Here is a 23,475-nt window from a genome sequence, read left to right as displayed (position 1 = left end):
GTGCAGTAAATACAACAGTTTGAAAGAGGCTTTGGCAAGTCCTGATGAATATTGAGCCATCTGAGCTGTCTGTGCACTCCCTCCTTTGAGAACACACCTGTCTGTGGCTTCATGCCTCAGATACCTTGATAAATGTGTGGGTATAAATAAACAGCACGCACGTATACACAAGGCAGATGTTTTCCAGTAGCAAATGGCTCTTCTTGTTTGGCCCAAACAAATGAGTCCACTGTCCCAGAAGATGTGTTTTGGTTGGCCAGTAGTTTCAGTTCCTTGTTTGTAAGGTGATTGTTGACTTGTATTTTCAATGGCAACAGTGGGCAATTTCTTTATTGCTTCAGTTTGGCTAAAAACATCAGTATTTGCTGATAAGAGTGCATGTGATGGAAGCATGGAGGTTACCTAAAAAGGGAAAAAATAATTGGGCTGTTTTCATTATTTTGTGATATTCTGCAAGAGAAAACAATGAAATTAACTCATTTCTTTTGCAGTCTAATTGTTCTTGTGATAACTTGAGTCTTTGTTCTTGAAAGCTCCCTGGTGACTGAAAGTTAATGAAATAGCTGTGTCACAGATAAAGATGTAAGCTGTTAAAGGAGGAAAGTGCTTTTAGTCTTTCTACAGACCGTTTATTATTTAATTTTATTTAATACCAGAGGCTAATTACGATTTCTGAGGAAATAAAAACCTTTTGCTGAAAGACAATGCTCAGAGCATGAACACAGGTTTCTATCTGGAAAAGCAAATCAGTGGACAAGGGCAGGAGTTGCAATTAAAATGAAAAGAAAGAAATTAACTCTTTTATGCTTTAACTCTCCACAGATAAATTTTATAGTCTATTCCAGTGTCCTGCTTCTCACAGAAAAAAAAAAAAAAAGAAAAGCTACGAAGGTAATGGGTGTGGAGTATTTTTGGAAGCCTTAAAATCAAGACAAAAGGGGTTTGTGATACCTCAGCTTCCTAAGGTCACTCATACCTTGTATTTTTTGTTCATTTTTCTGTAGGTAGGGAAGATGATTCAGGCATTTAGTTATTGCTGAGATAGTTGGACAGACTGTTGTGAGCATTGCTGCAAAACAGTTGCTACTTTCTCTTCATTTCTTTTCTTTAACAGCTGATCAGAAAATGTTGCTGATCAGGGGAAAATGCAGCTTGTTTTGCTCCTTCTCTCACCCAGTTATTCGTTCTGTTCTTGCAGTTTCTTTGGTATTTTGTTGTTTACAGAGATTATTATTATACAGAGATTATGTATTCCAGCATGGAATTCAAAAAGCCACCCTACTTCCCTCTTATATAAAATTGCTAAACTCTATAACACAAAATGTGTCAGCACTGATAACTAAAACCCTCTGAAAAAAAGGAGACCTTGCGAGATTTCTGACCTCCTGTTGATTGGTTGATCACAATAAAATAGGAGTACATTTGGGAGAAGCAGAAGTGTAATTTTTTAAGTGAGTGAGATACGGTCCTTTAGTGAAATATTCCTGAGCTGTGACTCTCTGAGTCCGTAAGTAACCCTGCTTTCGTGGTGCCTGACTCGTTTGAAAGATAAAAACACACGTGTGCCAGTTGGATGTTTCTTTTTTCCTCAAAGGAATATTCATCCTATCCAAGCTTTCCTCAGAGCCAGTACTCCCAGTATTACAGCTCGTCCTACAACTCTCCCTACGTGTCTGCAAACAGCATCAGCCCCTCGGCCATCCCGACCTCCACCTACTCCCTGCAGGAATCCTCCCACAACATCACCAGTCAGAGCACAGAGTCCCTCTCTGGTAAGAGCATCCCTTGTGTCTCCAGGCTGGCAGTCTCAGCCACCTGGAGGCATAAACACTATAATCTTGTTGGTGGAGTTTTTTAAAATAGGTGTATTTATGTGGGTAACTCAGATTTCCTGGCACTTCACAGTTCTGCTTGCACAGGGGTTTGGGAAGAGATTCGAACATCCAGGCTCTCTAAAACCATCCTGTGTTGTTTTCATGAGTGTGCAGGGTTTGATCTCCTCTAAAGGTGGTACAGAAAGATAAAACAATTACCTAGAAACCCCAGATCAGTACTGAGGGCTAGCATGGATAGCAGTGAATTCAAACCAAACAGCCATGCTCTGAAAAAGCCCCAGTTTCCTGAATGTCTGATGACTTTTCAGCCCATATGTCTGTCAAGGTCCATATTCACCTCTTGCAACAAGTAATTTGTGCATTGTGCATTCTCTTGATGTTGTCACAGTGTTTCTGTTGCTCTCCTTTGAAAGATTTCATGCTTTAGTTATAATGATGTGCAAAAATTTAAGTTTACAATGGAATTTCTTTTTCCCAATAGGGGAATATTCAACAACACCAGCAAAAGATGTAGAAACAGAGAGACATCACAGAGGGTCAGATGGCAAAGTACGAGCCCGGTCAAAAAGAAGCAACGATCCTTCCCCTACTGCTGACAGTGAGATCGAGGTAAGAACTTGAATTTATATTCCCTTAGTAAATCCAGCAAAGATAAACAGTTGCATCTCATAGCAAATCCCAGAGACAGAATAAAATCCTATAACTGAAACCTGCAGACATAGGTAGTCAAAACAATTGCTTAATTTCCATGTTATCAGCATCTCAAACTGTTCTTCCTGTGTACACTTCCTTTGGGCTTTTTCTGAACCTGCTGTTTTGTTCCCCTAACTTGATGTGCAACGAGGGATTTGAGTGGTTGTTAGGAGAGCAGGCTCTCAGGATGAGCAGCACACACATAGTTCCAAAATTCCTGATGTTTCCCTCTGCCTGCTTTCACAGAGCATCTACAGTCAGCGCTCCAAATGGGCTCGAGATCTTAAAAAGCTCAGCAGTCCAACAGGACATATTTGCTGACTGAAACCTATTCCTGCAGTTGCTTAATGTGTAACTATATTTCTTTTTTTCCACCCCATCTGTCATCGCAGCGTGTGTTTGTGTGGGATTTGGATGAGACGATAATTATTTTTCACTCCTTACTCACGGGAACCTTCGCGTCCAGATACGGGAAGGTAAAATTCAATTTTTTTGGCATTACTGCTTGTCCAGCCAAATTGCATCGGGAACTGTGGGGGCAGCTGACGAGGCAGCTTCTCAAACAGGTGCTGCCTCTTTTATTCAGACATGTTTGTGTAAATGTGTCCTGTGGTATTTCCTCCCAACATGTGAGAATTTAATTTACCTCCCTTTTCACGTTGCAAGTAGCCCCTCGTTTTTCAAAAAGCTCGTGTTGCTCAGCTGCTGCTGCTGGATGGGGATGGTCTTTCAGTGTCTGTCTTCTGCAAGAAAGAGCATCAGGCAGCCAGACAGCCTGAACTTTAGCCTGAATGAGGTAACACATTTTTTGGTAGACCAGTGTTTTCTTATGAATCTCAGACAACTTCGTAAGAGTGATTTTGTGTTTGTCAGTCTAGGTTGCCATGAAGAACGCTGGCTCTGCTTCCCACATAGCTGCTGAAGCTCACATTTTTAAGGGGATTTAGGAACCATATCTAGCTGTGCTTACTTTAGATACCCCCCCTTGAAATGCAGGCAATTCCATTTTTTTTGGTAACTCACTCTGGCTGAACAGACTGAACTTGGCTGCTAAAGAGAAAACTTCTGGCTTTTGGATTTAGTACCAGGTGCTTCAGTTTCTTCTAAGGCAGCTTTTTATGATAAACACTCAAGTCACTTTGAATTACAGAATGTCAAACACTTTTAAACGGGTGGGAAAAAAGACAATATCATTACCTAATTAGAAGTGGATGACCTAGTTGGCAGCTGTTTCTGCACATGGCTTTGAACAGTCAGCTTCATCAGGAGACTGGAAAATAGCCCTGCTTCTCTCAAGAAGGCAGAAATATGATTTGACATCATTTCATGGCTTTACCAGCTGTACTTTTTTACGATGGTTGTAACGAGCTGAACGTGTAATTAGTGAGATAGATTTATTGTTCGCTGTTAGATGTGCACAGTTGTAAAGGATATAAAATGGTGTTTGTGGTGTGGAAGTCTACTGCAGCACTTGGAATGCTGCTAACACTTCTAACAGCACCCTCTGAAAACCAAGCACGTTGTTTCCAGGCAGGGATTTATTCCGATGGGGCGACTGAAGCGGTTGCTTTTCCCAGGGAATGTGGTGAAGGAGGTGTACCTGTGTAAGCTCAAACCTGCTGCCTGCAGAAACCAGAAAGAATTAGGCAGGATCAGGAAACAATTGTCTGCTTCGGAAAACCTCTGTATAAATCTATAAAATGACAAAACTTCCATTGGCTGTTTCTTTTATGCCAATTTAAGGAATGATACAAACAGGAATATTTTCTTTTGAGTGAATGAATGAATCACCTTTTACTATTAAGTTACAACAGGCTCCTTGAGAAACTTCTTCAGAAGGATTTTTTTTTTTTTGCAGTTCTTCATTTGTTTCTTCACTATTAATTCCTCAGGGCTTTCCTGTAAGGGAAATGATTGTGTTATAAAAGTATTATAGTCTGGTGGCTTGATCCAAAGACAACCAGAAGCTTTGGTGGGCTTTGGAACAGACCTTAAACCAAGAGGGAAATACAGCACATTCAGACAGGCTGCCCTGGGAAGTGTTAAACAGTAACACAATTCAAAACTATCAGGTACAAGTGAAACAGAGAGTCAGAGGTTAATAATTTCATAATCTCTTACTTCAGTAGCATAGGAAGTGCTAATCTCAAAGTAAATTAAGTGTCAAGACCTAAATTCTTATTTTTTTTTGTCCATAACTGATCACAAAATAGTCATGTGCCTGTAATTAGGCATGCACATGCTTATAATTAAACCTCACACGTGGAGATCTTGGTTCAGTATGTCTTCCTCCAGGAAACATGTCAGTTTATAGGATCTTGACCATTCCCCTGACCAACATTTATGTCCCAGTGTCATCCTGTAGAGCTGCTGTGCAGATGCTCAGAGAATTAGTCTATAAAGTTGTTCAAGCTGAAGAATAACACCTCTTTCTGGGGTGATTTTTTTGGGAAGATGGGAGGAGGAACATCAACCACAACTTCAGAGTTTTGGGTCTAAACTCCTTTGTTCTTTAGTGTTGCCTCTTCCTTGGTGATGGCAGCAAGAAGGAGCTGTCCAAAAATAATAAAAAAAAAAAAAAAAGGAGGGGGCAGAATTCACAAAGAGGATTATCAGTTGTAGTCAAGTATTAACTGTTAATGCATCAGTGTATGTTTTCTGACCGGATTTCCTGCGAAAATTCTCTTTTCTTTGGTTTCTGAGGGAAACCACTGTGGTTCTTGCTGTAGATGTGGGCTCCTCAGAGCACTGAGGGTTAATCTCAGGTGTTTAGAAAATGCTTTGCCCACAGCATCAGTAGCAGTTAAAACACAAAGCTTGCTCAAGACTGAAGTGTGAATGAAGAGCCCAGCCTGGGCTGCTCTGCCCAGACTCTTTGCTCTGGCCCATGGATTGCACAGTCCTCTGACATTGGGTCTTAATGTCTTTGCCAGATGGTCCCTGCTGTATAACCTCTGTAGTGGCAGTCAGAGCCTGCACATTCACATCTGCTTTTGCTTCTTCCTTGCCCACAGCTGAGTGGGGGCATCCCTGCCCCAACATGGTCCAAGGGATGGGGGCACAAAGCTCTCAAACCCGAGGACATCTCTGCACCCTTGGCTTCTCAGCAGGAAGCCTTCTGACAAGAAAAAGCAAACTCCCCCAAAAGCTCCAGAGGCAGTTAACCCTGGGTGTTATGTTCAGGAGGGTTTATAAGACCTCTTCTGCAGGGCTCTGATCCCACCATGACTGCAGAATATTTACCATGTGCTCAGAGACCACAGCAGGTGTAGACCATTATAGATTACCCTGCTGTCCTTCCAGACTTTTTAATCCCTTCAGGTGTGTAGAATAGAGCTCCTCAGGGAGGTGGCTGCAGTCTTTACTGTGTCTGCAGGGATCTGCCCCCCAAATCACTTACTAAACATAGTGGGAGAAATGGCTCAAAATCCATAACAGGCTGCTGGGCTTTTCCACAAGTTGGGTAAAACTCAAGGGACTTGTTTGAAGCAGGTAGGTGAACACAGAAAGATTCTCTTGGTGGTATTAATTCAGAAAAAATATAAAGAGATTGCATGCTCTCCTGAGCCAAAGTCATGAGTCTGTTCCTCTTTCCCTGAGATATTTGCAAGTTTATTCCATAATCTATGTTGTCTAAGCCATAAAAAACTTCTGCATCTCTTTCAGTCTGAGAAATTTGAAGTATTAAGTTGGATTCATTCTCGCACTTTTTGAGGGATTAGCATCCTTGAAAAGGGGACACAGGGTGTGTTGCATTCCCTAACTGGGAGGTGTGTGTGAAGGTAATACCTTTCCTTAGTATTTTGTGTTGTTCCCAGAACATGTTCTGCTGTGGCTGTGTGTTGGTATACACTTCTTGGGATTGTAGTGTCCAAATGAATTGTGAGTAAAATAAAATCTGGAGTTAAAATTCATCCTTACATGCAAGAAAGATACTCTGAAATCCTGGAACCAAATCACAAGGATTTTATCTTGGCCTGAACTTACAGAACTGAATGCATAGGACAGTGTAAATTCTTGATTTGTGTTGGATCTTCATCAGTACTTTGGCAATGTCTTCTGATATCTGGGAGTTCAGATCTATAAAATTCCCTTTAAGAACCATAGCAATTTCTGAGATGCCCAGTTGAGGACAGGACATAAACATGATTTTCTAACATTTAAGCAAATGCCATAGCTGCTCTGTGCTGGCTGTCTGTGAACTGGCCTGTCTTGTTATGATTTTATGGATCTAGGAAACCTTATTCCTCAGCAGTTTCACTGGCAGCTGTATGTTCTTAAAAAAAGTTTTCCTTTAAATGAATTATAATTTCCAATTAAAAAAAAAAAAAAAAGTCATTGAAAAGTTCCTCCTTGGCTCTACTGGAGATCCTTGTAAAACCCCAGGTTTGATTTTTTAATTTCATCTTTTTTCCCCTGCTTTCACTGAATCCCTCAAGTAGCTTGTGCTTTTCCCTGCTTTGTTCTCTCACAGGACCCTAAAGCCAGGACCTGAGTGAAACACCGTGGGGATTTAATCAAATCTGATGGTGATTCATGCTTCTAATGGCCGAGTCTGTCCTTTACTACTTTACAAACTGAGAAGGAATAAAACCCCATTTTATTGCTCGGCTGTTAAAAACTATTTGTAGAAGTTGCTAAGGTTCAAATCAAAAGGGGCCTCCCTTGAGAACTATTAGTTAATTCTAAGTGCCATGGAGTCGCTTTTTTCCTTCTTCTCTCGCTTGAGATGTGGCCTTATATCATGACTGCTGTTCAAACATCTGAGAGTTTTCCATTCCTTTGACAAACATGAGCCAAAGTGCTTAAGGACATCTGTTTATTTTATTTCTTTAATGAGAAAACCTTCCAATTTCTTACTGGCTCAGCTGTGTTTATTTACATTTTGTTAGTCATATGTGTGGGGCACCTTGGGACGTTAAAAACCTGCAGAGGCCTATGCTGAGGGCTGCTCGCAGGCATCCTGGTCAGAAAGGCAGAATAAGCCCTTCCTAAGGAAAACACAGTCCTTGGAACTCCATAAAATAGATTTTCAAAACAAATAGAGCCTAATTCACTCAGTAGATCATGGATTAAGTCAAGATGAATACAATTTGGAAAGGATTTTCTGAGGAAGTCGGAGATTTTTTTACCCACTGGAGGCTAAACCTTGTGTTTAATGCCTTTTTAAGTTAAATTAAAAAAGCATTCAATCACTGCAGGTAATAAAGAAGTCTGTTACTTTAGACATGCTGCTATATCAATTATTTAGCTCATTATTGGAGAGGAGGGAGGGGGGGTGAATAATTCCAGCCATCTGATTGTTTCAAAGGTGTATTTCAGGAGCAGGGGGCTGTGTTTGTCATCTGTGCTGGCTGATGAGAAGCAGCAGCAGGAACATCCCCAGCAGGTTGGGGGGTGGGCATGGGAGGTGCTGGGAGCTCCTGGGGATGGAACCTCTTGTTCTACAGCTTAGGAGAGCTGGGGGGGTGTGTTTCTGAGCAAAGTGCACATGTGGCATTTGGAACCATTAAAGGATCATTTTGAACATAAAATAACATGTCAGAAACAATGCTGGGTTATTAAACAAGCAGGAGGAAGGGCAACCTGCTTTCTAGTTGGGGAAAAAGAGTTTTTAAAAAAAAACCAAAAAAACAAAGGGAACTGACTTGTTTTAGGAAGTTGCATGAGCCAAATGTGCCATTGTGCTGAGGGTTCCACTCCAGGAGGTGTTTCTCCACCAAGCTTTCCAGGAGTTTTGGGGTTTTCACAGAGCTATCAGGGACTTTCATATCGAACTGCAGTGATTTTCCTGTGTGGAGGGGAAGGAAATGAAGATCAGTTTGGTTTAAATTCCACTCCCTCTTCTGAAACTTATGCCATGTATAGTGCAAAGGAATTATTTTTGGTCATGAACCTTTTGCTGCCATTTATCCTCAAACATCATGGCCCAGCTTTTAACCTGTATTTAAGTACAATACTACCATGGGACTGGAATCCATTTTGGATTTTATGAGTTCAGACATGGGATAAATCATTGTAATTGTTGCTGCCTGTCCCTAAGTGTGGTTCCTGTAGAGAAGGAGGGGAACCTTTTCAATCTCCATGTGCTCTTGAATGGGAGGGTTTAGTGACCCACGTGCCCATTTGCTTATTGGAATAATTTCCAAGGTGAATTCCCCACCCATATGTGAACAGATACATGACAGTAAAGAGTGTCTTTCAATAAATATTGGAAGCACTCCTTAAATCACAGTAAGGGTGAATAGGAGAAGGTGTCTAAAGAAAAGGGGTTAAATTATATTTGCTCTCCATCTAGCACGGACTTTTCACATACCTGTGGATACTATTAATTTAAATTCAGTAGGTTGTCTAATAAACCTGGATATATCAGTATTTGGGGAACAGTGTCTTCATTTTGAGAGGGAAAATTTTGGGCCGTGAAAAGCTGAGTGATTCTGTTTGAAAAGGGGTGATCCTTTTTTAAAGAAATCTGAAGTGTAGTCCCTTAGGTAAATCACTTCTGAAAGTGGGTTTTAGCTCCTGAGCTACTTTCATTACTTAAAACAACTTTTCTCACAAATACCCACTCCCTTGCTGGAAAAGCTCTGAGAGGCTCAGTCTGGCTCTGTGTTATTAAAAAGATAAAATTGCAAGCTAAGCTACTTAAGGGTAGTTAGTGAAAGAACTAAATGTGTTTTCTTCCTCAAAAAGACATGGATACTTGAACTAGAACTGATACACATGGTTAATATCCCATTATTATGGGAAGGTCTTGTTCATGCCTCAGGCTTTGATCAAGGTGTAAAATGTTACAGCAAAAGAATGGTTATTCTCACAGACCCTTTTTTGTTCAAACATGTGGCCCTGGTATTGGTATCTTTACTTTTTTGATTATTATTATCATTTTTATACTACAACCAAGCTGGTCCACTTTCCAGGAGTTCCCAAGTAATTAAACCCAATTAAAACTATTAAATTCTTTCTTTTGGTGACAACATTATTAACAGCTAACCACAAGGAGGAGATTTAACTTGGAAAGCCCTTGATTGTGTACTAATCCGTCTCTCACCTCTGGCTGACACCTGTGGCAGGTAAACCCTATAGAATAGGAGTCTGATGAATACTTTTAATTAATACTTTCTTCCTTGTAGAAAAGTAATTATTTGCTCACGGCATAAATAGGTATTTGGCAGGGATTTAAAAGGAGTGATTAGTTGAAAATACCAGGGCTTTATTTTGGTGGGGTTTTTTTGAGGGAAGTGATGGTGTCTGAATCCAAGATCCACGCTCAGAATGACTTTGTCCTGACAATTTGAATGTCGAGTTAATTGTCACGTTGCTGAATGGAGGCAGAGCCAGACAACAGGCTGAGTTGTTCTCCATCTCAGAGGAGCCAGTTTTGCCCCTTTGCTAATGGCCTGCAAGTCTGAACAGGGTACCTGCAGGGCAGAGGCTTGGAATGGGCTTTGGATCCAGGATTGGAGGCAGGAGTGACTTGCACTTGAGAGATTGCCAGAGATAAGATGCTTCCCTCTTCCTTCCCAAATTACAGTGTGCAGGAGGGGAGCACTGGCTGTGGACAGGCAGCCAACTGGATTAGTGGTGGCTGCAGGTGTTAACAAGTACATGCCTTTTTAATGCATATTCTAGGGCAAGTACAAGCAGTTTGTGAAGTCTCTGTGTTGCAGGAGATCAGTGGGAAGAATGTTTTAAGAGGGAGCCTTTTGGGAGGGTGCTGGTGCTGCAGTCTGAGGTGTGACTGCAGCAGTGCAGGCTTCTGGGCAGGGTAGCTCCTGGAAAAGGATCTAGAGACCAACACTGTCCATTTTGGCAGCTATTTGTACCCTAATTTGGGTGTGCATGCACATCCTGCATCCCCTTTGATCTGCTAGAATACAGGCCAGTCAGAGTTTCTTGTGGTGAAACTTTCCCCACTTGCTGTCATGGGGGAATATTTGTTCTCTGCTCACCTCTAGTTTTTGTGGAAATCATGTTTAAGCACAGACAAACTGAAGGCTTTTCAGCAAGCTCCTTTTAGACATCTTCTGTCATATTGTTACTTGAAATGAGGGGTCAAAATGAAAACGGAAACAGAAATTAATTTTGGGTGAGGTGTTGTCAGCTCAGAGGACGTACTTGAATTCAAATTGTAATTTTTAAAAAAGCTCACTTCACGTGCACAGAACTAGTGCAAGGATTAGAAACAGTGCATGCAGCTGGCCAGCTTAAAAACAACATTGGGAGCAAATGTGTCAGCTTGTGCCATTGGGATGTGAAAGAAAAAAATCCCTCTTGGTGAATTGGATACTTTTTTCTTCCTTCACATCATGTACCACAGGCTTCTGTTGCCCATGTTTTCCTCTAGTAGGACTATGTGCTGAATAGGCAGCAAAATTACCCCAAAACAAGCAGAAATTACCCTGCTCACAAGGTGTGGCCACTGGCAGCAATAGGCAGTAGCCCATCAGGCCTTGGGTGAAAGTCACAGGCAAGAGAGAAACAGCAGAGATGTGTCCAAGGATGCTCTTCAGGGCAAACATTTTTTATGGAAGATGTTGAAAAAGGACTTACCTTGCTCTTTGCACGTTTTGATCCTTCGTTGTTTATAAAGGAGTAGCAGGGATTGGAGGCTTTTTAGCTCTGAGTTCCCTCAAGATGTGCCCTAAGGAGAAAGGGGCAGCTGTGAGACTGTGACTCCTGTTCTGTAGAAGGGAAGGGTGCATTGAGAAGGGGGGATGTGATGAGTCTCTTCAAGGATGAATAGTCCAGAATGAGCACTGGTGCTTATTCCCCCACACCAGTGGGGAGAAGCTGTTCCAGCTGTGCACTGGAGGGTCAGGAATGCCTGGTCATGTCTGAGCACCAGAGGTTCACACTAAAAGTTTGAAGCTGTTTAATTTTGACCCCAAGGGAAGCCCCAACATTGGTCCATGGCAGAGGTGAGGCAAGTGGGGATACACTGTGCTGCTGCAGGTTTTATTTACAGAAGGAGTTTATTGCCTGTTTTCCATCCCTGCCTCTCATTGTCCCTGTTTGTGAGAGCATGACTCGTGGATTAGCAGAGGGAGAGCCTCGCTCTTCTAGAGTTACTAAACAAGCACTGGGGGGGGAGTTTTTAGATTAATCTGTTTTCACTGTAAAAAGTGGTTCCTGGAGGAGATTTGGTTTCAAGCTGTCTGTGGTCCTTGGGCTTCACATGCATCAGGAAACACTGGCTGGATCTGTTAGCCAGGAAGCTTGTTCCCAGAGCTCCAGGGCATACTTTTCCTACGGAAGGACATGTTAGCAGGGACCACTGGTACAAGTGTGGCAACTTGAGGCTGCTCTGCTGAACTCACACTGCTCCAGCATGGGCAGTAGCATCCCCAGCAGCACAGAGATGTCCTTCAGTGGCACAAGATTTCTGTGCCTGGCAAGAGCTCTCTGTCAACACCTCCAGGCAAATTTCATAATTCTCTTTCAGGTTATTTTACACATTGTACAGAGAATTTGGACAACACATTGATTGAGACACCCGTCTCACTTTGGTGCTCTCCTGTCAGTCTGATTTTCCTGTTTATTTGTAGTTGAATTGACAGCTACAGCAACCCTGTCTTTACTCAGTGATGGTACAACCTGTGCCACAGTGGGGTCCAAGTCTGGGCCTGGTGCTTATGATACAGTAATGCAAATAAATAATGGCTTGAGGAACCCTGGCCTGGTGCCTCTGGACACCTCTGTCATACTGGGAGTGCTGATTGGCCTTTTAACTTTATCAGCCTCTTTAAGACTTGGAAGCCTGCCTTGCTGGGGAGGAAATGTCCATACTGTGAGAGCAGTGATGCCAAATCATTTCCCCAGATGACTTCCCCTCTGGGTGGTAAAATGCATTTTTCTGTTTTGTTTTCATTCCATCATATTCTGTATCTCAAGAGAAAGATTCCCCCCTCCCCCCCATCTACAGTTTGGTTTCCATATTGTTTAGTTTAAGAGAAGGTAACTTCATACACTGTGGAAATGTTTCCCACTCCCCATTAGTGATTAATACCAATAAAGCTAAAGACAAAGCTTAGAGGATAGATGACAGGTACCAACCAATGAGATTTCCTGAAAGAGTTTTAAAGGCTTAATGATCCTTGAAATGTATAGAAATAAATTGCTTCATTAAAAACTATTTTACAAAATAATTTCTTCCTAGCAGCGTATTTTCTTCAGAACAGTTCCCTGGTGTAACTACACCTGGGTAGTAAAATTTGATTCAGTGCTGTTTGCATGGGGCCACAGTGAGATTCCCTGGTTACTCCTGTGTCCCTGTGCCTTGTCAGGGGAGCAGCTTTGGGGCTTAAAATTAGAGACACGTTCAAGGCAAGTCTGTTGAATTTTTTTACTTTTTTTACCCAGAGGAGACAGTGCCCTTCTTTCTGGGGCAGCAACAGGCATGTTCAAACGTGAGTGACAGAGCTTTTCTTTAATGGGCACAGTGCTTGTGAGTCACACACATGGCTAAAACCACAGCCATTCTGCTCTAATTAAAGAGAACTACACCAGGAATGCGTAATAATTAGGTTAGTGTGTAATACACCCTCCATGTCAACAGCCTCTGCCACAAAGGTTGATTGAAATGTGCTCAGCCTCCCAACATTGTGCTCCCTGTTAGAGCTCCTCAGTTAATTCATTACTGTCCTGTCATACAATAACAGGACTCCACAGAAATCTGCAGAAAATTAGAGACTTACACAGAAATCTGCCCTGCTTTAGCATGGCTTGTGACTTCAGTAGAGGAAAACCACCCACTTGAATGTAAAGATGAGAGATGCCCAACCTAATGAAGAAGAATTAACAAAAAAACCCTGTTGTGGCAATGCCTTTTTTTTTCCAAGTTGTCTGTTGTTGTTTAGCTGGAACAGGCACATGCTTTTGAGCTATGAGTGTTTATCAAATTGACCACAGACTAGTTTTGCTCATGTTTTTGAAGTATTTAACGAATAAGAAAACGTGCTGCTGGTAACCTTGTTTGCATCAGTGTGTTTCTGTGCTCTTGGTGTGGGTTTGGAAGAAGGTCAGTTGTTTGGGGGCAGGAAAATGGCAGAGTGAGCAAACAGGCAGAGTCAGGAGCATTGGGTGCAGTGCCATTTCTGACACTGGCTGGAAGGACAGATGAACCCATCCTGCATTTTCATGTGCTGTATCTTGTCTTTTTTTACTGTTTCTGAGCAATGCAGTTACTTGGGTGTAACTGCCATTACCTCTGCAGTGGTGGCTCTGCAGGCTTGCTGTCCTGAGCACCAATAGTCATCTTGGACAAGGATTTTATTGCGTTATAATTGGGTTTGCATGGTAGGATGGGGTTGTTGTGGCTCTGCTGATGCTGTTTAATAAGTAGGCAGCTTCAGTGGGGGTGAAATGACTGGTTTGAAGGACAGTGCAGGAAAGGGTCACCCTCTGTGCACCCTGTTGCTTGTAACTATCCCCAAACCATTCACTAATGATGGAAACCAATTTTTTTGTCTAGCCTACTGAAGCATTCTTATATACTATTCTTATATAGTTTCAGGTGTTTAAAGGATCTTTATATCATCTGAAGGATGTGGGCTGTTATTGGTCAGGGTGAGTTATAGACATCCTTCAAAGAACAGGATTTGTTTATCTAAGGAGAGCAAAAGAAAGAATGTGAAAATCATGTTAATGTTAAGATACACTTGGGAAATCAAATTATTTTAATAAATGTGTCTTCAGAAACAGGAATATGTTTGCTTTAAGATCTCCTACCCCCATCCCCAAAAAGAGAAAATCAAAGTGAGTGGAAAAACCCTGATTTTCCCCCACCAGGACACCACGACGTCAGTGCGGATTGGTCTCATGATGGAAGAAATGATCTTCAACCTTGCAGATACACATCTGTTCTTTAATGACCTGGAGGTATGTAGCTGCTTATTTTATTTAACATATCTCTGTCTCTCTAATCATTTGCATGTGGTCTACAAACTTGGGGTTTTTTGGCCAAGAAGTTTTTATTTTTGACCCTGAAGAAATGGGCCTTGGGTGGCTTGTTGGAAGCATTCTCACTGGGTCCCTTTGACATCTTTGGTCTGTTAAGGAATTTTTTGCTAAATACACACTAGCAGTGATGGCTTTTGGCAGGTTTACTAAATCTAATAGTGAGGACGTTGCTGCTGCTTCTCCTGAAATTTGCTATTTAATAATTTTATTAAGGTAAATTAGCATATGGGGCAGGTAGCAATTAGCTGTGAGCCAATGCAGAGGTTTTAAAAATGGTCCTGTTCTTGGGGAAGCTCTGTTGCACACACAGGCAGAGCAGGAGGTCTGCTCAAGCTCAGGCACACTGCAGGATGAAACTGGGGGAGTTGCAACATAAAAGACTGAGAGAAGAATCCTTACATCTGACTGTCTCTTATACAAAGCAGAAATCCTTTTGAATGTGTTGTAAAATTCAAGCAATGTGATGGTTGCAGAGTTGTGCCACCAGCTGAGAAGCAGCTGTAGAGCAGTGATGAAAATCTGTTCACATTTGCAGTCAGTAGAGCCTGAATGGGTCAGTACAGAGCGAGGTGGGGTCTGTGCTGGGCACCTTGGAGTCACAATTCTGCTTGGAGGCATTTGGGGGGGAAAAAAAATCTGGCACCCCTGGGCAGACTTCTGTGGTCTTCTTTTTTTTTTTTTTTCACTTGAAAAAGGAAGAATTTGTTGCTGTGCCAGATGAAAGGAGAGAACTTTTTCTTTGCCTGATGAGTTCAGCAAGAATTTCTGGTTCCTTCACTCCTTAATTGCACTGTGGTCCTCTGTGTTATGGGAGGTACAACCTTTCCTGCCACCTGGCTCCTCACAGTCCTGAGGTTTCACTTGCTGAGAATTTTTATTTCCTTTCAAAGACAAGTAGTGGGCAGCACCTGAACTGACATGACAGATTTTTCCTCTTTCAGCTTTTTTCAGAGAGGGAGTTTGTGATGAGGGCACAGCAAGTACAAAGTGAAAAAAAATCCTTCTCTTAGGGAGAAAGAAAAGAGAGTTTCTCTTTGGGAGTCCAGGGCACTAATATAAGTATGATAATACTTAATATACAACCACCACCCATCAGATCTCAACATGTGATGCAACAAAGCTCCATGTCCTGCACAGAACCACCCTCCAGAAACCCATTGCCTGTCCAGACTTTTGCAAGAATTACCAGTTTTAAAACAACTTTTCTTCACTTACTGCTCTAAAACTTTAAATGAAGCAGCAAATTGTCTGGCCTCAGTCAAGTTGTGCACATTTATCAGGCAGTTACAGCTTTGGGCACTGGTGGTTTGGTTTTAGCTGAGCCTTTTCAATAAAAAATTGAGGGATGACAGAGAATTCAAGAGAAGTAAATGTTCCTTACAGAATTTCACTTTTTCAAAAAAAACCATTTCAGTTTGGAAGAATTTGCAGTGACAGAGTCATCCAGAGTTACTCACCCTATTCCTTCAGTCAGGATGATGAATAAAAGTTAGGTTTGGGTGTTCCCAAAGTGATAGTTGAGAATGATACATCACTGAGTCCTAGGCTTAAAAAGAGTGCAGTGAATATTATTTTTAAAAACAAACAAAACAAGAATTGGTAAAAACCAGCACAGGAGCAGATTCAGTTGAAGACCCCCAAGCATTACCATATACATTAGCACCATCATGTGGTGTAATTCTGGCCTGTACCAGACAAAACAAGCTAAAACTGCCCAGGGCTGAAACCATTTCTGACCATCTTCTGTGCTGGGACAGAGTGAAAGAGGCTGTGACTGAGGAAGCAGCAGGAGAGCTGCCCATTCGAGACCAGAGCAAGAGTTCTTTTACCAGGCAACTGTAAACATAGTGAACACACAAATCCAGAGCCAGGGTTGGGATAACTTGGGGGTCCAGCAGTTTTAACTAACCAGAGCATGGCTGGCCTTGGTCCTGACTTGGAACGAGGGGAAGAAGTGGAGGAGATGCTGCCCATCCCCTCCAGAGAGTGCTGGTAAATCACAGAGAAGTTAAAATGCAAACTCTGGGCTTTCCAGGGTTGTGCTCTTTCTCCCAGATGCCTTTTGTTCACAGTATGTTGATGGCTAAAGAATAGCACCTTCCACCCCCAATCCCTCTGGAGATATTATTGACTGACACTCTGGGAAACAGGTATTAAGGACAGGAGGACTGACAAGGGGATGAGGAATTAACAGAGAAGGGGATTAGTGTGTTTACAATTACTGCCTTCCAGAGTCATCCCTGGAGGTTTCGTGTTGTGGGAAGTGTTACACCCCACACACACCTAATGAGGGGTGAAAGCTCCACTGATCAGTGAATCCCTGAGGTGTTTCAAAATCTCTGGCACAGTCCTGATACACAAATAGAACCCGTGTGTGCTCATTAGTTGTTTTCATATGTGCATGAGACATACCTTGAGAGTATTCAGAGGGAGTGTGAGGGAGAACAGAAGCAGCTCCTCCATATATCTTCAGGAACAGCCTGTGTTTCACAAGGAGGCAGCAGAGGCTCTCTCCAAGCCAGCAGTGCCATTTCCAAGGTGAATTAGCTCAGGCTCCTTTACATGTGGGTAGGAGGGTCTGGTCCCACCTGCAGGCAGGTTGTGCAGCACCCAAAGATATCCCAGCAGTCAGAACAGTTCAGTGCCCAGAGCTGGGAGGGTTGACTGAGGTCTTGCACGTGTGACTCAGTTACAGGCTGGATATGCCACACTCTGAGATCCCAGAGTATCAATTCAGAACATCAGTGGATGTGCAAACTGGGATGTGTCCCCATCACAGACCTCCACTGGAACAATCTGGACCTTCCCTTCAGCAGCCCAGACACCCTGCCTTGACTCCCTGCTCACCAAGATTTCAAGGAAATTCTGCAAGAATGAAAAATTGGTCTTGTAACCAAGTAGTAAAACATGGTGCACATTCTTGCTGCAGCCAGTTCCCTGAGTTCCCCCCAGGAACAGGAGAGGCTCAGCCAGAGGACTATGAGGTAGTGTCTCACCGAGTGTCATGGTATTTTATTAAGTTAGAAATGTGATAGCTACTGTTGTCACACTTCAGTGTACAGAACAATTCATTCACAAATGAGAAAAACAGATCCCTCCACAAATACCTTTCCCCTGACTTAATGCCCTGCATTGTACAACCGAGGTGGAGTGGGCTGCATCACTATTATCCCAGTGTGGTTCACAGCAGCTATTGGGAGGGGGGCTTAAAAATTTAGGGGGGTTGGAAAAGAGAGAGAGAGAGAGAGAGGTGCCAGCAGAGATCTGCTGTTCAACTGCTTGGCTCCAGTTATGTACAGAAAGATACACTCCAGTGATAGGTTGATAAGAGGGCTGATGAGATGAGAACAAGATAGAATTGTGTGTCTTTTTGAGAATTATCTAAAATAAATGGTGCAGAAAATCTTATCATTATGGACAAGAACTATCTGTCATGTTTTGCCACTGGTAGCAAGTTTGGTTACTTGTTTGGGGATTTATTCTTTTTTTGAAAGGGGCTAGTTTAAAGTAATTCATCAAACTCACAATTGTTTAAGGAAGGTAAAACAAATTCTGTGGTTTGCAGAACACTGAAGTGGTGAAGAATTACTGTACCTTGGTTAGGTGCAGTTGTTCTGATTTCAGAGTCCTGTTGTACCAAGTGCAACACAAAAGATGGTGTTCATCAGCTTGCAGGCTTTGTGTTGTGTTCTCACCCCCGAGGGTCTTGGAGAGAGGAGAGTTAAGGTGGTGGGGGAACCTTCATGATTTTTCTCTTTCTGATCTTAATGCTAAGACTAGGAAATAAACCAAAGGAATAACATTTCTTACATTTTTGAGGCAGGGCCTCCACCATTCAAACAGTGAAGAATTTGGGGAGATAAGATCAGAGTACAAACTCCATGCAGGCTGAGCTCCAAGTGTATGTTCTGGTTGAATACCCTGTGCCCAGATTCCTTCATTGCTGACACACAGTATTCCTGAAACGTGTCTGTGGCTGGGGCAGTGAAAGGATGCTGCCTCCAGTGCTTCAGCCCAGCTTCCCTGCACATCAGAGGAAGCTCAGCCCCCTCAGAACAACCTGGGAAAACACTGGCAGGACAGGACAGGCGGCTCTGGAAGTTTCTCTGGGACGGATCTTCTCCCCCTGTAATTATGTGGGCACACACCTCCTGTCTGAGGCAGTATTCTCACGGGGGGAAAGGCTGCCAAATTTCTGCCTTATCATGCACACAGAGTTGAAAAAAACCACAGCTTTCCTGGCTGAAACACAAGCATCTCTCTCCCTCCTGCCTGCATAGGAAGGAGTTCCGCTTGCTGTGTTTTTCAGGAGCCGTTGTGCCCTTAGATAACAGCAGATCTCTCACACACGTTCTCTGTCTGTTCATATTTTGTGCTATGTGATGCTTGTCCCTAACAGTTAACTGGCTAGACTATGCCAGACAGTACTAGCAACGTGTAAGATTTTATCTCCTTAATATTAAAGTAGTTTTGCATTATGTTATTTCACTTTTCTTTTTCAAAACATTTACTCACTGCCGTATTTATTTTCATACTCTTCTCAGGACTGTGACCAGATCCACATAGATGATGTGTCCTCAGATGATAACGGTCAGGATCTAAGGTATGGGATCTCTGGGCTGGAAGCTGCAGGTCTGGTAGACCCCAGCTGTTTGCAAGTAGTGGGGGGCTGGTCAGTGATTCTCAGACATGCACTCTCATCCCCTCCCTGGCCCCGTGCTGTCTGCCTTTATCAAGCCCACAGAAACACAGAGTCCCCTTTCTCTCATTATTGTGCCTGTGCTTTCTGACTATCCTGAGCTTTGAACCACTCTGGGAAATATATCTGAATTAGGGTAGGTTGAACACCACACCAGTTTCTGGTATGGTTTGACCAGACAGGTGTCACAGAGGTGGCCAGAGTGCATCAAAGCCAGATTGAAAGGTTTCCCACTGCCCAATCTGCAGTGAATGGAATTAGCAGTGAGGAGTTGGACTTTGCTGTGCCAGAGAGTTTCACTGGTAGGAACTCGTACCAAACCTGCACCAGACATTACTGTTATCTGTGTAAGTCAGGCTATCCTGTTCACAGAAACTGCTTCTGTACAATTCCATGTACCTTTCCCAAAGTGTTGCCTCCAGAGTCGTGGGACAAGAATGAAATGTGCAGAACTCACATGGAGCCTTGTCATTTGTGGGTTTATGGACAGTTTATTGTGAGAAACAGGTGCAGAAAAAGAACATTTTTTTAGATCTGTGCTATTAATTGTGCCAAAGATGAACTTCAGTTCTGTACAGCATGTCCTGTGTGTGTCTCTGCTGCCACTTGTCTCCACTTTTCAGTTGTTTCCCCTCCCTGCTGGCACTCTATAGCCTGTAATTACACTGACCTCTCCCCTTCCCTCCTCCCTCTCCCAGCACGTATAACTTCTCTGCAGATGGCTTCCACAGCTCCACTGCCAGTGCAAACCTGTGCCTGGGCTCGGGAGTCCACGGGGGAGTTGACTGGATGAGGAAATTGGCCTTTCGCTACCGTCGGGTGAAAGAGATGTACAACACCTACAAAAACAACGTGGGGGGTGAGTGGCTGTGGCCTGCCTTTCATCTCCCCAAAAACTTGTGACCCCGTAGGGACATCTGTGGAGGAGGTGTAGGGAGCCTCACAATAAAAATGCTTCACGGGGAGCCGAGGAAGTGTTTCCTCAGTCATCCTTTAATCCGGTTCTGTGCAGAGTCTGCAGGAGACACACTAAAATACCCGGTTTGGTGGTGTGAGAAGGACTCGAGTCGCAAGTGTGGGGCTTTATTTTGTGATTTATTTGGCAGGAAAAGCAACCTTCTCTGCTTTTCCAAAATGTTTAGTAAACAAGCAAACAGTTAAAAACTAAATATGCTTGTTTTTCCACAGAGCACATGGCTGGTCTCTGTCTCAAGCATTCTTGTATCAAAACTGTGTGTTTGTTTGTAACTCCCCCCCAGAACAATACCACCAGGTATCAGGATGCCCTGGGTTCCTTCATCTCACCTAGTCCCAGACAGCTGTTCCAAGAGCCTGCTCTGATTCTCTTTCAGAACATCAGGGCAGGTCTCTGACTAGAAGGAGAAAGAAGCAAAACTCAGAGTATCACCACAGCCTGTTTTTTGGTTGGAGGAGAAGCCTACCCACATGTACTGGTAATGGGACGTGGCTTTTCAGGAGAATCCAAACCATCCTGGCCTCAGGTGTCTCTCTGCCCAGCTCACTGCCCACATTACAGAGTCCTTCCACCCTCTTGTTCACTTCCCATAGAAGCTTTATGCTCACTCTAAGGAAGGTGTTCCAGGGAGGTCCTGCAGCCTTGGTTGGCTGAACCCCTCCCCAGAGAGGGAGGAAGCTGAGCTGCTGCAGCCTGGGAATGTGTGGCAGGGCACAGAGGGAAGCAGCCGGCACCGGGAGCAAGGGATGGGCACTGGGAGAGTTCTGAGCACAGACTTTGGCATTCTGCTTACAAATCCATGCAGTTCCCTGTCTGTGCTTCTGCAAAGACGCTTTCCCTGCCCACAGGTTTAATAGGAGCTCCTAAGAGGGAAACCTGGCTGCAGTTGAGAGCAGAACTGGAGGCGCTGACTGATCTCTGGCTCACACACGCTCTGAAGGCGCTGAACTTGATCCATTCCCGGTAAGAGCAGCTCAAAGAATTGCCTGCAGGTTTGATCCAGGACCTCCTCTTGCTTCCCTTGTTTTCCCCTTCTAAACAAATCGGGACACATTTGTAGGACTTCGCCGGCCAAGCCCGTGGGAGGCCAGACTGCACACGTTTGCCAGGCTGGAATTGTCAGGGGTCGGGGTGAGCTTGGGATGATGAACTGAGCAAAAGAAAAACAGTCCTTTTCCTTGCCTTTTCATTGGCTCTCTCATCTGTGGCACCATTTTTGTGTGAGCAGATGTACAAAGGAGGAAAGGGAGAAAAGAGCCCTTCTGTCCCTGAACCCCTTCACTCAAAGAACCCAGCTCAGACATTACTACTTGGTGTCTGATTTCCCACCAGATAGACCCTGGCAAGTGTTCAGTAAGGCTGCATCACTGCTGCTGGTTTGGTTTATGTTTTTTCGTTCTGCTAAGCTGATCAAAAGGCATTTCTGGTACTCACATTATCTGCCTCTGGCTGCATAATCCCCCATTGGCTTGGGAACTTCCAGTGGCAGGAAAGGTTTGCTTCCTACCATCTTTCAATCCAGAGTGAAAGAGAGAAACACAGATTGCCACTTCTAATAACTTTTGTTTTCCAGGCCCAACTGTGTGAATGTGTTGGTCACCACAACTCAGCTTATACCAGCTCTTGCTAAAGTGCTTCTCTATGGACTGGGCACTGTCTTCCCCATTGAAAACATTTACAGTGCAACAAAAACAGGTAAGAGTAAACTGACTTAGGCCTCACCAAAGACAGGCTGAAATTTTGTCCCTAAGCCAGGCACAGCCACCCAACCTGATCACAGCTAGCAATGTGTGAGGTTTAGTTTCAGCTCCATATTTACAGGTGTCAAATTCACATCCTGACTCCTACACTTAGGCTAGTACAGACTGGAAAAAAAAATAATTCCAGGTGTCTCCATGGAGGAGTGAGCCTGATATATAGATACACACCCACCCTATGGAGCATTGACTGCATGTGGGATGTTCAGCTGCACCCAGCTCGAAGGAAGTTACAGAAACACTGTCTGGATCCTCTTACATCAAAGTCACAAAGTTCATGGAAAACTGGCAGCACTTGGAAGTGCTTGGCTGATAAAGAACATGCAAGTTAACTGTCATGACATGGAGAGAGTCCACCTCAGGTGAAGATTCAGCTACATTCCAATTTCAAAAGAAAACATGGAATGTAGCAGTTAGGTCACAACTCCAGGTCCAGCTCCTGAATGTTAGCTCTGCCTGCAGTATGTGTGCAGCTCAAAAAATGTGTCTTCTCTTGTGTTGCTTAGGGAAAGAGAGCTGCTTTGAAAGGATAATGCAGAGGTTCGGAAGGAAAGCCGTGTACATTGTAATAGGAGATGGTGTTGAAGAGGAACAAGGAGCAAAAAAGGTACAGTCTGTGAATGCCACTTATTTGGCTTTACAGGGACAGGAACACAATTTGTTAATGGCAGACATTATTTGCAAGATGTCTTTGTGCATCCTGGGTCCTGTGCTCCTGAAATGTGATAGAGCTGTGTTTGCTTTGGGAGCATTGCATGAGAGCTGGGATGCAGGAACTGACTGGATGCAGGAACTGAGCCCCATCTTCAGCAAACTAGTTGATTTTTAATGGTGTAGCTCACGTGATGTGCAAAATATTATAGGAACTCAGCTTATACAGCTGAACCTTGTGCTGGAGGACCTGGTATCACATTCTGACTGAAGATCCTGCAAAGGCTTTCCAAGCAAATTTGAGCTTTTTTGTTGCATAAAGCCCAGGAACAAAGGGATCCCAGCAAATAAGGTGATGGGCACATGTTCTATCCCCAGGTTGCCTCCAATGCAGCAGAAACCCTGTTTTTCATAGTGTATTTCCCCTGGCCAATGGAAGCAACAATATCTGGAGCCACCATGGAAAACTGCCTAAAATTGCAGGTGGTTCTGTAGTTCATGAAGGGTTAAGGAGCTGTCAGGGGAGAGTCCAAAATGCACTACTGGGCTGAAGTGATAATGGCCTGCTGCTTGTGACAGCTCAGTGCCACACTTCAAAGGCAGTGGGTCAGTGAGCAGGACTCCATCAAAGCCTGCAGGGGCTCTCTGCCTCCATGGGGAAATGGAAGGTTCACCAGTCTCCCGTGCCAGGATTCCAAGAGCCTCTTGCTCCTGTCTCCTGGCTAAGCAGCTCTCCCATTAGTAGAGCTCATTCTTTGCTGGGCTGTCTCCTCCTTTGATTGATGACACTCATTAATCAAAGCTTCTACACACCTGAGTTTTATACAGGAAAAAAAAAAAAAACAAACAAGGAAGGGAAGGGACAGGCAGAGGCCTTTCCCTGTTTTGCCAGCACTGATAATA

At 43.5% G+C, this 23,475-nt stretch overlaps 1 protein-coding gene across 2 annotated transcripts in view; it reads left to right on the top strand.

Moving 5' to 3' along the window:
• Positions 1-23,475, top strand: part of EYA2 (EYA transcriptional coactivator and phosphatase 2) — a 79,909-nt gene that overhangs the window by 54,714 nt on the left and 1,720 nt on the right. For both annotated transcript variants that reach the window (XM_051803521.1, XM_051803520.1), the window contains 9 exons: positions 1,595-1,772; positions 2,317-2,444; positions 2,921-3,004; positions 14,319-14,408; positions 19,034-19,092; positions 19,887-20,047; positions 21,013-21,127; positions 21,738-21,859; positions 22,428-22,528. In XM_051803521.1, the coding sequence (XP_051659481.1) occupies positions 1,595-1,772; positions 2,317-2,444; positions 2,921-3,004; positions 14,319-14,408; positions 19,034-19,092; positions 19,887-20,047; positions 21,013-21,127; positions 21,738-21,859; positions 22,428-22,528 (1,038 nt within the window). The remainder of the gene's footprint in view (positions 1-1,594; positions 1,773-2,316; positions 2,445-2,920; positions 3,005-14,318; positions 14,409-19,033; positions 19,093-19,886; positions 20,048-21,012; positions 21,128-21,737; positions 21,860-22,427; positions 22,529-23,475) is intronic.

Source organism: Manacus candei, unplaced genomic scaffold, assembly GCF_025592945.1.
Source record: "Manacus candei isolate 608988 ecotype Guabito, Panama unplaced genomic scaffold, ASM2559294v1 h1tg000057l, whole genome shotgun sequence".
Taxonomy (NCBI): domain Eukaryota; kingdom Metazoa; phylum Chordata; class Aves; order Passeriformes; family Pipridae; genus Manacus; species Manacus candei.
The sequence above is the reverse complement of the archived record's forward strand: the minus strand, read 5'-3'. Positions and strand labels throughout refer to the sequence as shown.